Raw genomic sequence first — 15,464 nt, 5'->3', positions numbered from 1 at the left:
GTAATGCCTCCAGCAGGCTGGTCCCAGCTCCTCAGCTGCGGAGCTGACCACAGCGCCGGAAGCATCAGCTGGCCCAGAGAAGGGTCTGGAAAGTGCCAAGGGACCAGCAGACATACAGTGGCACTCCTGGGAAACCACTGACTACAATTACTCTTGGAGGAGGACAGTTTCCAAAGGCAGCCAGCAGACGGTTCCCGGCAATAGTCAGGTAGGCACTGAGGAAGAGGGGCATAAGTGATGGGCTCATCATGAGGAGAAAACCCACAAGCCCAGGTGCCAGCCAATGCCAGGAAAGGGGGTATGGGGGCTGGGGGGAGGACAGGATGGTGGGCAATCCTCCACGCAACCCCACCACCTTTGGGAAAAGCTGTTGGGGAGCATTTCTGAGGCCATCTGGGCTCGGAGAACTGCCCCTTCTGTCTGCAGCTCCCACAGCTGGTTCCCAAGGGGGCCTCCCAGGCTCTGGGAGAGATGGAGGGCCTGGAGCAGAAAACCTTGTGGGAAGCTGCTCTCCAACTCCCCCAATCTCTAAAGTACTTTTGACAGTACTTTTCCTTTTTAATACTACAATCGCTTTGCCTCTTGGCCTCCGGTAAGGAACTGAACACTCCTCCGAAAGCACTGGCCAGCGAGGCGCCCTGGCAGGCTGTGTCTCAAGTGAGTGATGCCCGGATACCAAAGCTGCCCTAGGGCCGGCTGCAGGACCGCCCAGGTTCTTCCTCCAGACATGCCTGGGCCAGACCCAGTCTAGGCCTTTGTATTGTTCCTCCCCTGAGGGGCAAAACTGATTGGACTTGCACTTGCAAATGGCCAATTCTGAAATTTTACATCACAAAACCACGGGAGCAAAACAGACGCCACCCACTATGGCCCCAAAGCCCATTATTGGGAAAATATCTCTATTTCTGTGCCATTTGTCATTCAAATGTAGCTTCTGCCCTGCTAAGCTTAGACTGTAGCATCATCAAAAGTGACTTGGGGCTGGCAGCCATTCACTTTGCAGTTGATAGACACGGACACTGACCCCTCAACGATTTGGAAAACCAGACATTGTTTTGCCTCATTGAAGCCACAGAATTGCTGCTGAGGGCTTGGAGCATAATAAACACTATTTGCAAACAGTATTGATCTTTTCATTTCCTCACAAGCAACTTTTATTTACCACCTTAGACCCTAAATTACATCTTAGCCTCCAGTCAAAAAGTCACTCACCAGGGTTCACCTATATAAAGACTAGAAACCTTCTTTAAGAACCTGCGTCTGCAACAAACAAAAACGGAAGGGTTTTTTCCCCTTGGAAAACCTGTTCATTAATGAAAAGGCCCCCAAAGAGTTTCAGTCAGAGGACAAAGAAAAATATTAAATACTGTTTTAAGAAAAAAAAAATCAGTGTTTAATTTTTGTTTGTTTAAGCCAGTAAAAATGCGACCGAAAGAAACCAGCTCCGCAGTTCCCAGTTCAAAGACACCCTGAGGGCAGTAGTTTCAATTTCACCTGCGGCGGTGACTGTTCAAAAACACAAATTTCCAAGCCCCACCCCCAGGGACTCTGACTCAGAAAATCCAGGGTGGGGCCCAGGAGTCTGCAGTATTTCAAAGTACCCCCAAATAAAGCAAAATTAAATGTAGAAAACAACTGTAGGGATGTTAATGCTGGCATTTCATCCTCAGCTAGTCTCAGCATCACCCAGGGCATTCGTGAAATGCTGCAGCCCAGGCCCTGCCCTGGATCTGAAGGGCATTCCAGGTAAACCTGGGAAATACTAGGGTGGGGACGTGCTCTTCACTTGGGAAAAGCTGAGTTTCAATCTCAGCTTTACTAAAACTAAGTCTGTGATCTTCACAAAGACCCTGGCATCTTTGTCCTCGGGCGCAGGAATCACTCACAAACCAAACTGCTCGCAAGGCTGAAATATCAGCCTGAGCGCCCTCAAGGTGCACTCGTCCGAAGCCAAGGCTGCCCAGCCCAGCAGAGGACAATTAGATGAAGATCAGTGGAAACAGCAGCATGTGACCACATTGTGATGAGCTTTGCTTTGGGGAGATGATTGTTTTTAAAAAAGGAAGGAAGAGAGGAGAGAAGAAAGAAGGCTGGAGTTGACAGGATAAGCAAGAGCAATTTAAATGCCAGGAGCACTGGGATGTATGAAACCACTGAGCTGGTACTTTTTCTGACCTACGTTAGAAATATACATATATATCAACGCAGACAAAAACCTGGAAATAAAACAGTTTAAAGCACTTCAAGCCAAAAAGTCTTGCTTTTACGTGGGCTAATTTAACCATTAAAAAAATGATATAGATCTTAATTAAGAGGTTTATGAAGTACTTGAGTTTGTCATTTTGTTGACATTTAAATGTAATTTCCTCTAAAAACTATTCTTAGGTTTCAGCTAACTAAACTGAACTGTTGGTTTAGATTATTAAACTACCAGATAAGATAAAATTTGAGATAATATAACAGAGAGCAACTCACTACATAGAAAGCATCTATACCGTTTTAACACTTACCCCAGAAGCTGGCGTTTGTGTTGTAGGGGAAGTATTTTTGCTGCAATCGTCTGAGTTAGAAGAGGTGGAAGTTGGAGTCATGGGGACAGAATTATTGCTATTACCTGCAACAGTCAAAATTAAGCTCATAAATATACATATACTCTACTGCTAAGGTTGGCATATACTTTACAGTCAAATAGCATTTTGTTATATTTACCAGAGCAAGCTTTTGACTTATTTATGTTCTTAGGTTTTCGTTTCCTGGTTTGAATTCCCTCTTTTTTCATAGCAAGCGGTCGAGGCACCTAAAAAAATTTTTCACATAGGCCATAAGTCTAATAAATATTATATTGAAGAAAAACCAAACTAACTAAAGACCCACCATCAGTACTGAAAGCCCTCATTTAAAAGAACTTGGCACAAATTTCAATCCAATTTTTATACATACTTCATAGATTCTAACTGCACAAAGACGACACTTTCCCCATCAAATGCAGATTCCTCCAGAAAAAAATGGAGTGATTTGCCAGGGAGAATTTATTCCTTCAACCTAATGTTTATTGTTTTAAACAACTTCCCAATTACAGAGTAAAGGCACTGAATACAAGTTTTATTTCAAAGAGATCATGTATTCTGTTCCTACATAGGCCAAGGTTATTTTTCTTTTAGTTTTTATTAAAGTATAGTTGATTTACGATGTTGTGCCAATTTCTGCTGTATAGCAAAGTGACCCTTGTTTTTTTAATTGACATATTTATAATATCTTGTGCTTACTTAAAATGTAGAATTTTTCTAATAACCAGAGCTATCAAACATATTATTTCTCTTCTGTAAATGAATTTGATTATGAATACAATTTGAATAAATTTTTAAAGTTAAGATATAAATGGGTATTGTGCATTTCTAGTTGGTTCCATGCTTTTTTTTACTCTTTAAGTATACAGTTATTTTTTTAAGGTTTACTACCATATTGTCAAGTCTAAAATTCCCATTTCCCACATTTTAGTATTTCTAAAATTGGAATGTCTTACCATGGATGTGTAAGACAGTTTAATTGGTAGCATTTTTTTGTTTCTGACTGGTATGCAAGATAACAGTTTCTATTATAATGAACAGGACCCTAGCTTCACCAACATGCATATAGAAAATGAGATTTTTCATTTTCACGCCCTCTCCTTTGCTGATTTGACTGAGACCAGGCATAAACGAGACACCGAACGTGTATACACATGAGCAGAGTAGGTGTCGCACCCCATGGAGCTTCATGTAGAGTCCACAAGCATTGCACACAGGTTCGCCCTCAGCATTTCTGCGCCACAAAGTGGTGGTCGTGGTGTGACAGTTGGCACAGGACAATCCAAGCCGCCGGGAGGAAGGCTAGAAAGCAGAACACATTAAATGTACAGAGAGAAGTGATTTTTATGTATATGCTACATACATATACCCTGCCATCAGCAAGCATGTACCTGGTTATTATCAACAAGGGGTCCCTTGGGGAAAAAGAAAAAAAACCTTGAAGTGTAATCAAGTTGACCTTCCTGGCCCATCGGGTGCCCCATCCAATACATTCAATTTGCTCCAGCCTATTAGTATAGATCACAGCAGTTACCATGTTGGTCTATGATTGTACTCAACTGTTGTCAGAGGTCTGAGAAACAAGAGTGATGAAACGCAGTCACAAACCACCGGCCAGCGTGTTAAGTGGCTTTGGGGAGTCTCTGCCTCACCAGAAAACTGAGATAATCGGGTCTATTTCTCAGATATGTGCAGAGGAATAAGCCAGAAACTGTAGAAGGGCCTATAGATATTAATAGTAATGGCTTTTGGAAAATGTACAAAAGTTTTGTAAAGAAATATATTTTAATACATCCCACTAATTATTACCATGATTGCCTACTGCCTGAATTTTTATTATCCATTTCACAAAGGATAAGGAAATTTTACAGCATTGTACTGGCATGGTCTTACATACTGTGATAGTGCTGTTTTATTTACCCTGTCAGTATAGTACTCAACTTTGGCTCATACAAAGGGTTAAATACTATTATCAGAAAAGGCACTGTCACTCTGATTTCTATGTTCCTTTTATATCCATCACATCCTTAAATGGCATTTATTTCCTCTAAATTATTTTGTGGATTATAAAGAGGGGGAATTTAAGCTAGAATAAGTTCCTACTTAGAAAGGCAAAAATCTAAATTTGTTTTTAAATAACCTAGATAGGCAACTAAAAAACTGTGCAGTGGCTTCAGTTTAAAAAAAAAAAAAAAAAAGCAGCAGCAGCAGCAGCAGCTATGGGGAAAATCCAGGGACCAAAGCAAGTTGAAAGGTACAGAATTGGGGAAATTAGCCATGACGATTAAGAAAAGAAGTTATAAGGAATGGACTACAAACAGCATAGATTGAGCATGTATGAATATTCAGATTAACAGACAAATTTCCAAGTTCTTTGCTAGCAAATTTAAAAGCTAAAATTGAATTTTGCCTTTACAACTCACATCCTGTCCTATTACTGCAGCATACCCTTCACGGACAAGTTGAAAAACCAAAGAGACACTGGGAAGCCTCTTAGCACTACATTTTTTAAGAAGTCGGTGCTAAGAAAGAACCAATTTGACTTTTGGTTGAAATGAACATGCTGGGCTATTTGGGAAATTACTTTGTTAAAACAATGAAAACATGCAAAATCTTACGTAGCAGGGCTTCTCCCCCCCCCCCCCCCCCCCCCCGTTTACGGTTAAAAGAAAATAATTTCCCAGGCAAGCACTCCTTTCTCTTCATAAATGTGAAATCAGTAAACCAGGGACAGGAAGGTTCATTTTCTAACAGGTCATTTATGAGTTTCCAGTGGAATTTGGAGCCAACGTGAGGCAAACTTGTTATCAGAATTTGCCATTATAACAAAGAACTTTATGACTGTCAACTGCAGATCATAAGTGAAGTCTGTCCCCATAAACATGTGAAATGAAGGTGAGTGGGTTATAAAAGTTCCTTGTAACAAGTGATCTCAGTTATATTCATCATTGACAAGGAATTCAAGTTACACCATAAATCTCTTATTTTGCAATGAATTACAAGTTCAAATTCACAGTGATTGGTTCTGTACTGCTGGCTAAACAAACTTGGGTTCAACATTCTATTTCTGAGAACTAACCTATATCCAGCAAAACCATAAATAAGAAGCCCACAAGGAGAACTAATTGATAGACACACCCTTCAATTGCAATCATTTATAACCCATTTACAAAGCACACTGGCTGACCTTGGTCATTGCCAAGACACCTGCCACACAGAAAGAAAACTAACAGATTCAGAGATGTTAAAAACTGGGGGGCGGGGGGGAGTCTGCTAAGTTATTTTTACTGGTAAGTGCACAAAACTAATGCTACTACCTAAATAATGGATATTACTAGATCAAATTTATAATGCCACTCGAACCTAAATGGCTACTATTCTGCCAGTTTTTTTTTTTTTTTTGCTCAATCTTAAGAAAATGTTACTTTTCTGAGCTCAGCTAGTATTCCGCTCAATGTGCCTTTCCAAAAAGATAATAATTTCATTGTTCATACATTGGCTAATATATGGAAACAAGGAAGATCCTTGGAATATTTTCCAGCCAGTACTTTTTCTTTTTTAATATGATGCACATAAGAAAAAAGAAAACCATAGGGAGTCAGGCACTGAAGTTAAGGACACCCTTTGAAGAAAAGTTTAAGCTGTGGGAGGCTGTAACAAGTTTAAGGCACATACACTCATTAAATTAACCTCGGCCACTTTATTTTAAATGCATTAAAAACAAAACAACCATAAAACTAATTGCTTCTCTTTAAGGTGTCAGACTTACATTGTGATGCAATTTCTCTCTAATCTATTTAACACAAACAACATGTGTAGCATTTGTTCCTGCTAATTAGAGTATAACGATTAAATAAATTACTTAGATACTTAAGATGTCTGGCATCTAACTGTAAAATATTTTACTTTAAAAGGTATTAGAGTATGAGGGCTCCACTAAACAAATGTTAGCCTTTCCTTAGGGTTTGTGAAGGATTTCATTTATATTCTCTAATCACTACAGCAGTAAATACCCTCTCCTTCTTAAAAACACACATGACAATAGGAGATTAATCCTTGAAGAAAATCAGAATTCTCACTGTATTGAAAACATAGTGAAATATGTAAGGATGGTGAAAATCCTCTGCTTGAGAAAAACGTGCAGTCTGCATTTTTTTCCCCCTCAAGTTCTATGTAGTTCTCTGAACAGCCAGATTTCAAAATAACAAAGGTTAGAGTAAATAAATTTTTCACCAGACTCAAGGACAATCCAAAAGAGGGATGGAATTTGGAGCTAAAACTAGTCTGAACTCCAAGAAGAGGTGGAAGGGACCCAGAGGTAGAAGGGAAAAAATCAAAGGGATCCAGGACGAGCCTGCGGGGAGAAAGGGAGTGTGGGTTCGCTGTGGTCATATTCCATTGGAGGGGGAAATGTTACAAAGGAGCATGGTTTTTTCAAGAATGAAATCCAAACCAGACAGAGAGTCCACAATGGAAAATGTTCCCTTCACCTGACCTGGGGCGGTATACTCAGTTTTTCTCCTAGTAGGTGATCAACATTATTCACTTCTTGTATCTACTTCCAAAATTATTTCACTGCACTTACATCTAGAGAGATGAAATGGAGGGGGTACTTTAAAAAAAAAGATGATAGCACACGACACCTTCCTTCCCCCCCACTTAAGGACGTCGTTCTCTAGGTGCAAATCTGGGGAGAGGGCTGCCTCGGTTCCCCGGTAGCTGGTTTCGGGACGAATCTGCCCTCAGAGCCAGAGGGTGGGCGCTGAGACGTGCGGGAACCGAGCGCACAGCTTGGTCCCTCTCGCTCAGCCCTCCCCGGGCGCCCCCGCGGGGAGAGGTGAGGCGCGCTGGGCCCGGGCGGAACGGGTGGGGACACCCCGGGCCCGCGGGAAGGGCGCCGCTCGGGGCCGGGCCGCAGGGGAGGGCGGCGCTCGCACTCACCACGCGCTTCTGCGGCTTGATGAGGGGCCGGCTGAGGCCGTTCATCTTGCTGTAGAGGCCGCAGGCGTTGCACAAGTAGTGGCCGGTGCCGTCCCGCCGCCACAGCGGCGTCTGAATGGAGCCGCAGTTCACGCACTCGCGGCTCTCTGGTAGGTCCTCCAACAGGTCTGCGGCGAGAGCGGGAGAAGAGGCCAGTGAGGCCGCGCCCGCCCCTCCCAGAGGCTCCCCCGACACCCCAGCACCCCGAGTCCCCGCGCCCTCCCGCGCCCTCCCGCGCCCTTCCCGCCGATCTCTGCTCCACAGTCCGCTGTCGATTCATCGCGATCGATCTGCTGACCAATTATCTGTCCAGTACATCTGCACCCCTGGGATCACCCAGTGAAAACCCCAGGAAAGTCGGAGACAGAGCTGGAAACCCTGCTCAAATCATCTGCCTTCTGTCTCCAAGGGCCTCAGAGTTGAGATGAGCCTTGGGGAGGTCGGTTTGGGGCCCCTGACCTCTCCTTTAGGGCTCATCCCAAGCTTTTCAAAACTGAAATGCATCATTAATTACATTATGCCACTTGCCGAACCCTAGCAAGATTTGCAATATTAACAGTGATCACTGACCCCTACCCCAACCCAAAAAAGGAAAAGGAGGCTGCCTTCTTTACTTTTATGGCAAGTAATTTTTGGAAAATATTTGCTCTACCACTCTTCCTTTTCCTTAATAAAAAAGAACAAGTGAAATTAAAAATACTGTTCTTGGGCACTTTTGCCAGTTAATTAGAAACGGACTCAGGTCTCCTCAGAGGGGAAAGGACACCAAGATTAATGAGATAAATGTTAGGTTTGATTTTCATGCCACAAGAACCAAACATTAAAATATGATTTCAGCATGAGTCTAATTGCTCCAATCTACAAAATCTTTATAAATGGTTGATGCTTTATCAATTCAGAAAATTCCTAGGACTGTCCCAGTGCTAAATAAAAGGTCTTCCTATTTTCCTACACTAAAATTTTGATTTGTGCAAGCTTTGTCATTTTGCTATTTGGTTAGTGTTCCAGAGTTCACAATTAACCTAAACTTGCTAATTAAAAAAAAAAAAAAGCCTTTAGAGTGAGTGGTTGTAACATTTATTACTTCCAGTTAAATATGAATAAATAATTATTGACAATGAGATAGGTACTTATTAAGTACTTTTAAAATAGACTTTTAAAACTACCTCCTGTTTAGAGTTATTTTATCTATTTAGATCATAGAAAGTTTGACTGCTACAATTTGGCTTTCTTTAAGGGACATTTCTGAATCCATTTTCGAAGTAAATAAACATACACTTTAGAGTTTATTTGAAGAGTACGGTGTGCTAGCAAAACCTTCTATTCTTTCGCTTTTCCAAGCGGTTTACAGCTTGTGTCCACCATCAACTTTTGTAAAGATACTTAAATGCGATTCCGGCATACCAAAATCTTTGATTCCATTAATATTTAGGTAACTATTCTGCAGAGGGAACTGCCAAATGAGGCTTTCTTCCCAAGAAATAAGGTTAAAAGAAACTAGCATCCCACAGAACTCCAGTTCAAAGTTGTCCTGGGGATATTGCAACTTACAACACATCACAAAGATTTATTCTTCTCCGCCCTAAAAGCCACTATTGACTACGGTAATCAGTAAAATGCTCAGGACTTCAAGGACACTGAAGTTAAACAAGGTATTTGTCTTTGTTGTTGACTTTAAAATGTTACCTATCAGAGCCCCTCTCCAGGGAGAAGTGGGGCATTCCCTGGAGAACCCGGCCCTACGCCTGGCCTCCTTCTCCAGGGCTGGAAACAATAAAGACTCCCCAGGAGAAGACAGGGTGAACGCCCCAGGTAAAAATTTCTCTACTCAGCTGAAAACCCAGAGACAAAACTTCAGATAAATAAAATTTACGAAGCTTGCTTCTTTTTAATGAAGCAAAATCTCTAACTTCAGTTCCCTCCGTACTTTCCCCCACTCCTCCTTTGGTAGCTGCAATCCTATCACTAAAATAAGAAAAACGCTACTTTTCGGAAATCACAACATCTGACTGCGCGGGATGCTCACTCACCAGTTTCCCCCTATTCATCCTCTCTCCCAACTTGGCTGTTTGGGGTGCCCCTGGGGAGTGAGAGACTCAGGGGAGAAGGGAATGGCCGGCAAAATGTCATCCCAGGAGGAGAATGGAACCCAGCTCAGCAAGAGCCTGGGAGGACACTGCTCCCTCCCCCCCCCCACCCCAGGGACAGAGCTCACCCCAGGACTCCCCACCTACTCACCCACCCAAAACCACCAGCCCTTGGGAGAGGTGAATGGAGCAGGTTCCCAGCACCCACCACCACCCAACCCCCCTGCACTGTGCCAGTGGAGAAAGCACAGGGCTCAGGTTTTAGTCCTGCTGTTTGCTCCAATCAATTAAAGAGTGTCTCCAAAAAACGGTTTGTTAAAAAAAAAAAAAATCAAAGTGGAGAAGCAGAGTTTAGGAAGCTGGGGGGCGGGGCAGGGGGGGGGAGGGGGACTGGGGGTTGAGGTCTCTCCAGCATAAATGAGGATCAGCCAAGTTAGGGTCATTCACCAAAACCGCCCCCTCCCCAGGCGGGCTTATTCCCAGCAGCTTCCTGCCTTCTTTTTTTTTTTTTAAAGACTCTTTATGCAAAACCTGGGTGCTCACAAACCCCTTTTCTTTAAAAAAAAAAAAAAATGCTCTGGGTCTATCAGAAATTTTTCTAACTCTGCAGTGTCCTACCTAGAAAGTGAAAAAAAAAAATTGTGAAGGATAGACAAAGTTTAAAATGAAAAACTCTTCACTTGTCTGCACTAAATCTCTCAAAGGACTTCCCTCACAGAACCAAAGACTTCAAACATCCATAGACTAGGTCTCCTTCTCTGCTTCTCCTCTCTGTCCTGTGAAACGCTGGAAAAGAGCAAAGGGAGGTGGAGGTCACGAGAAGGTGTGTCGCAAAGCAGGCAGGGCTGCCCCCCACCCAACTCACACAACCTTTCAGATTCCCGGCTGGATTCTTGACTGACAAAAGCCTCACGCCCTAACCACCACCCCCTCCTCGTCCTTTTAAGATTCATCTCCCTGTCTCTCTGCCCCCCAGGAGCCAGACGTGGGTCCCTATGCAGCAAGAAAGGTGACAGTGCTGAGCTCCACACCTCAACAGGGCCCCTCCTTACCCCCACTCTGCACCGGGACCCACAGGCCATCAGGATGGCCCTGGAGGCCAGCCAGGGACAAGGGAGAGGAGAGGAAATTCTGAGCCCAATGTTACTGAGAGGGTGGCTCAAATCAGATCCTTCACCTTCAGGCCACTATCATTCCCAGCTTGCCAGGGAACACAAGGTTGGCAACACCTCCCTTGACCCTAAAAGACTTGCAGTCCCTAAACGGAGGGCGGCTGTGGTGGCACTCACAAAACAGCCCAGACCAGAGGTGAGAGCATCCGGGAGGGTAAGGCTGATGTGTGTCTCCTTGTCTTTGCCTCCTCTTTGACTCCCTCATCTCCCCTCAAAAAGAAAAAAAAAAAAAAAAAAAAGACTTTTTCCCCCGGTCTTAGGAGGCTGTCAGGTTATATCAAACAGGTTAAATACCCATAAGAGAGACCTCTGAAAGCATCAAGAAGGACCCAGAATGCCGCTGCTGGGGAAAAGAGCCAAGGCGCCCTGATCAGGCCAGCCAACAACAGTTCACACCCTCCCTGCTTGAGCAGGACAAACACTTTTCAAGATGGGGCATTTCCAGGTATTTTGACAATTGTGTTTTCCCAGTTCACTCCAAACTGCCCCCAGACACTGGAATGGAAAGCATGAGTGAGAGTGGAGACTGAAAACTTGTTGGCCTGAACTCTGGAGAATGAGTGTGGGTGCCCCAGGACCCCGGGTTCCAGCCTGGCAGGCACAGGAAGGGAGGGGGATCAACAGACCCAGACACTTGGGGACTTGATGTCAAGCCAAAGGGCCCCTCCACCAGCTTTCGCCTCCAGACAATCACAAAGCCGACCTCTCTTCTTTCCCTCTCACTGAGGGCCAGGGAGCTAAATGCCAACTAGGTCCTTTTCCACTCTGGAGCTCTTTTAAAACACTCTCCTTGAGGAAAACGCACACACACACGACTCCCAACCTTTGGAGGGTTGAATTGGGTGAGACTGCATTTGAGGAGAGGATGAAATGCAGAAAACTCCCCGAAATTACCCCGCAAATGGAGCCTCACGCTTTCGCCCACGCAAACTAGAGTCTGCCACCAGGCTCCGGCTCTGTCCGTTTCCCTCCTGGGCTCATTTTTTTCATTTTTTCCAACTGCCCACCCCATTCGCTATTCATCAGGTCCCTGGACGTCTTCCCAGACAATGAGCTACATCTGAGCATCTAGACTCTCTCCTGGAATGGCACTAAGACACTTCGCAAAACAGAAGCAGCACATCAGCTCTGTCAGACTCTGGGCATTCAGACAGGAATGCCCAAGTCAAGCAGCTGCTCCGCGTTCCGCAACGCCGCCCCCCCCGCCCCCCCCCGTCCAGCCAGGCCTAGGCGCCTCGGGCCCCCACCCCCGAACGGTTGCGCGACCCTTACCTGCGCTGGGGCCCCGAGGCACAGGGAGCGGGGCTCCGGCGCGGCTCTGTAGGCTGTGCAGCACCGGGGTCTCGAAGGGTCCCGCAGGCCATGCGGGCGTCAGCGGCGCACCCACGTAGGGCGAGTAGGCACTTGGGTGGTGATGGTGATGGTGATGGTACGTCCCGTTCAACGGCCGCGCGGCCGATAGCGAGCTGTATTGGTGCTCGCGGCTGCCCATGGCCGCCAGGCCACCGCCGCTGCCGCCGCTCACGCCGCCCGCGCCCCCGCCGCCGGCAGCTGCGTAGCCCCCGGGGTCCCTAGCCGCGCCATTGGCCATGGGAGGGCTGGGCGAGTAAGGGAAGCGCGCCGAGACGTGCGCCGCGGCCGAGCCTGCGCTGCCCGGCCCCGCCGCCCCGCCGCCCGCCGCGCCGCCTCCGCTGCCATATGGGGGGCTATCGGCTGAGGCCTGTGGCCAGCCGGGGTGCGAGCCCGCGCCACCCGCATGATTGGCGGGCCCGCTGCCCGCCCCCTGCAGGTACGGTAGGCCTGGCAGCATGGAGCCCACGCGCGTGGTGGGAACGTAAACCGGGGAGCTAGCCGCCGCTGCGGCCGCTGCAGCCGCGGCCGCCGAGTGCACGAAGCCGCCGGGCGCTCCGTCGTAAGCGGCGGGCCCCTGACTGGAGAGGGCGGCGAGGGTCTGGTACATCTCCTCCGGCTGCTCGGATGCGAAAGGGCTCAGCTTGGCGCCGCGGCTGGACCACAGCAGCTTGCTGGCGGTCGCGGCCTGGTCGAGGTCAGTGAAGAGCAATAGGTCCTCCCAGCTCGACAGGGCGCCCCCGGGGGCAGAGATCCCGGGCGCCGAAGGTCCGTGAGGAGCCCCGAAGGGATGCGAGGCGTAAGGGTTGAGCAGCAGCGAGCGGGCTGTGGGTCCCGCCGCCGCCTCCGTGTCGAGCTGCGGCGTCCTGCAGTTGCTGGCGCCGCCGGGGCCACGCTCCCCACCCCGTGAGCAGCAGGAGGAAGAGGAGGAGATGGGGGAAGGCGGCGTAGAGGGCTCCCGCGCTGGAAAGCCTCCGGAGTCGCCGGCGTCCGCAGCCGCGGCCCCTAAGCGCTTTGGCAGACACCAGCCGCCGTCAGTCAAGGCCATCCACGGTCCCGCGCTGCTCCAAGCTGACTTCTAGCTCCTGAGACCGGGTGGGGAGGGAGGCAGGGTAGGGAGAAAAAATAAAAAGGAATTATCAAAAGCGCATGCTGCCCTTCTCACTTCCACTCCCCTCTCTAGCTAATGAGATTACTCAAAGATCCCGTCTCGGCCCAGGTTCTAGGGGTGGGGAAAGAGAGGAGCATGGAGCCTCCTCAGCAGCCACAAGGTCCTCCCAGAACCAGGATAACCGCTCTCCTTCTCCCGCACCGCCAGGGTCCCCTCGCCCTCCCCTCCCACCCTCCTTCGCAGCATCCTCCATCCACACGCGCGCCAGATCCCAGGGGTGACTGCGAGGCTGACCAAGGTTTTCCTTCCGCCCCGAAGTGGCTCCCTCCCGGCCGATGGCACACAAAGGAACTTTTGTTAAAGTAGCTGTGCGTGTCGGCGCTGCCTTATTACGCCCCGGTACGGAGGGCTCCCTCGCAGGGAATGCCTCAGTGTGAAGGCTGCCCGCTTGAAAATCATTAGCGCAGGGAAAGCAACCTGTCCCAGAAAACGAAACCACCGAGTTCTCCCATACTGGCTCTCCCAGAGCTTCCCGGACTGCGCTGACGAGACGCAACGCAAGCTCCAGAGAGAAATGCAACCCAGCCCAGGGAGGTGGGGCGCCTGGGCGGAGACCGCAGTCTCGGACCTTCAGGGCACAGGCAGTGCGAAGTCTCATGCCCAACCCGCGTCCCCGTGGCGCCGCACACCTTAGACACCGCTCGCCCCCGCAGCCACCGATGCGTGCGCTCACGCCGGCTGGGCCATGCCTGCTGGGCCACCCCGGCCCACCCCGCGGTCATCCCCAGGCGCGGAAAGGCTAGACGGTTCCGGAATGGACGTAGCAGGGTGGAGCGGAGCGCGGAGGAAAAAAGGAGGGGGGGGATGAAATGGGGACTTGAGACCGCCCTGGAGACGAAGCCACCCCAAAAGGGAGAGCAGCAAGAATGACAGGGAGACTAGGAGGGGGTGGAGGGAGGCCAAACGCAGCCTAGCTGGCCTCTGTGGGGCTGCTTTTCCAAATCGTTTCGGCTCATCGGAGATAACCATACTAAAATTAATACACACACAGACCCAGGCTAGATAGCACGAAAGAAGTCTCTGCGCGCCTGACTCCGGCTCCCGCCCCTTTGCGCCGAGATAACTCGGAGATAAGGGTGCGCGCAGATAAGCGCTTCGGAGAGAGGAAAAGACACCAGAAGTTAGTCCGCGGTATCCAGGAACCTGGGAGCCGCCACGGCCTGCCAGGAGTGGATAAGATAGACACCCTTGGAGGCGATCGCGGCCCGCAGAGGGCCGGAGAGCCGAGGCCGAGGGGCCTGCGTTGGGTGGGGGGTGCAGAGGAAGAAAGAGGGGTGCTCGAGCAAGGGAGGTAGCAGCCGAACCTGGGGTGGGCGCAGCGCATGGAGAACAGCGGTGGAGGAGTGTGCTCCCGAATGTGGAGAGAGGCCGAAGGCGCCAGCCGGCGAGCGCGAGTCCGGGGTCTGCGCGGTGCTGCTGGTGAATAAAAAGGAGAGAGGAGGCGCCTCTTACTGCTCTGCCGGAAAACTGCAGCCTGCGCTCCTGATTGGACTCACCGAGCCCTAAACAAACAGCGCTCGCCGAAGGGTGCCAGGCTGTGGGTCGGAACTGCGCTCTGCGAGCAGCTGGGCGCTGGAGGTGAAGAGGAGGAGGAGGAGGAGGGAACGAGGGGAGGAGAGAAAAGAGGGTGGGGAGGGGAAGGCGGGCGGCGGGGGGAGGGGAGCGCGCTGCCTGGGCAGACAATGAGCCCCGCGCAGCCTGCGGGTGTGGGCTGAGCTGCGAGCACGGTCCTAGGACTAAGAGCAAGTCCACCCAGGGGGCGCAGATCCCGGGGACGCCGGGGGAGGGGCAGAGGTGGCAGAACGCCTGACCTGGCTGGCGACCCACACCCATTCCTCCTCCCCCAGCTACACACATACTGGGGAGGGGGGGGGGGGGAGGCGCTGGCAGGGTTGACTAAGCATAGTCCAACGCTGTCTCCGCAGCGAGAGAGACGCGCCATCTCGGGGGTCAGCGAGCCCTCAGAATGTGCGGGGAAAGTGCCTTCCTCCGCTGGTCTCCCCCACTGCTGCCTCCACATTAAATGAACTTTTTGCTCCGTAGTTGTGTATGAGTTTCCCGACCTCTTCTCGAGACCTTGGGGCTCAGGTCCTGGTGGCCGTCGGGGGTCTAGTCTCCTGTGATGTAGGAAAGAAGG

At 49.1% G+C, this 15,464-nt stretch overlaps 1 protein-coding gene across 4 annotated transcripts in view; it reads right to left on the bottom strand.

Annotated features, from left to right (window-relative positions):
- GATA6 (GATA binding protein 6) overlaps positions 1–14,901 on the bottom strand; it is a 32,246-nt gene extending 17,345 nt beyond the window's left edge. The window contains exons 1-6 of one of the 4 annotated variants that reach the window (XM_047793889.1): positions 14,632–14,901; positions 12,079–13,241; positions 7,509–7,675; positions 3,744–3,869; positions 2,710–2,797; positions 2,511–2,614 (exon numbers count right to left, since the gene is read on the bottom strand). In XM_047793889.1, coding sequence (XP_047649845.1) covers positions 2,511–2,614; positions 2,710–2,797; positions 3,744–3,869; positions 7,509–7,675; positions 12,079–13,204 — 1,611 coding nt within the window. In that variant the 5' untranslated portion in view covers positions 13,205–13,241; positions 14,632–14,901. The other 3 variants (XM_047793891.1, XM_047793893.1, XM_047793892.1) reach the window with 3 other exon arrangements.
- Positions 14,902–15,464: the final 563 nt, after the last annotated feature.

The sequence above is a fragment of the Phacochoerus africanus genome, chromosome 8 (genome assembly GCF_016906955.1).
Source record: "Phacochoerus africanus isolate WHEZ1 chromosome 8, ROS_Pafr_v1, whole genome shotgun sequence".
Classification (NCBI taxonomy): Eukaryota; Metazoa; Chordata; class Mammalia; order Artiodactyla; family Suidae; genus Phacochoerus; species Phacochoerus africanus.
Note: the sequence above shows the minus strand (reverse complement) of the source record. Positions and strands in the feature narration are given on the sequence as shown.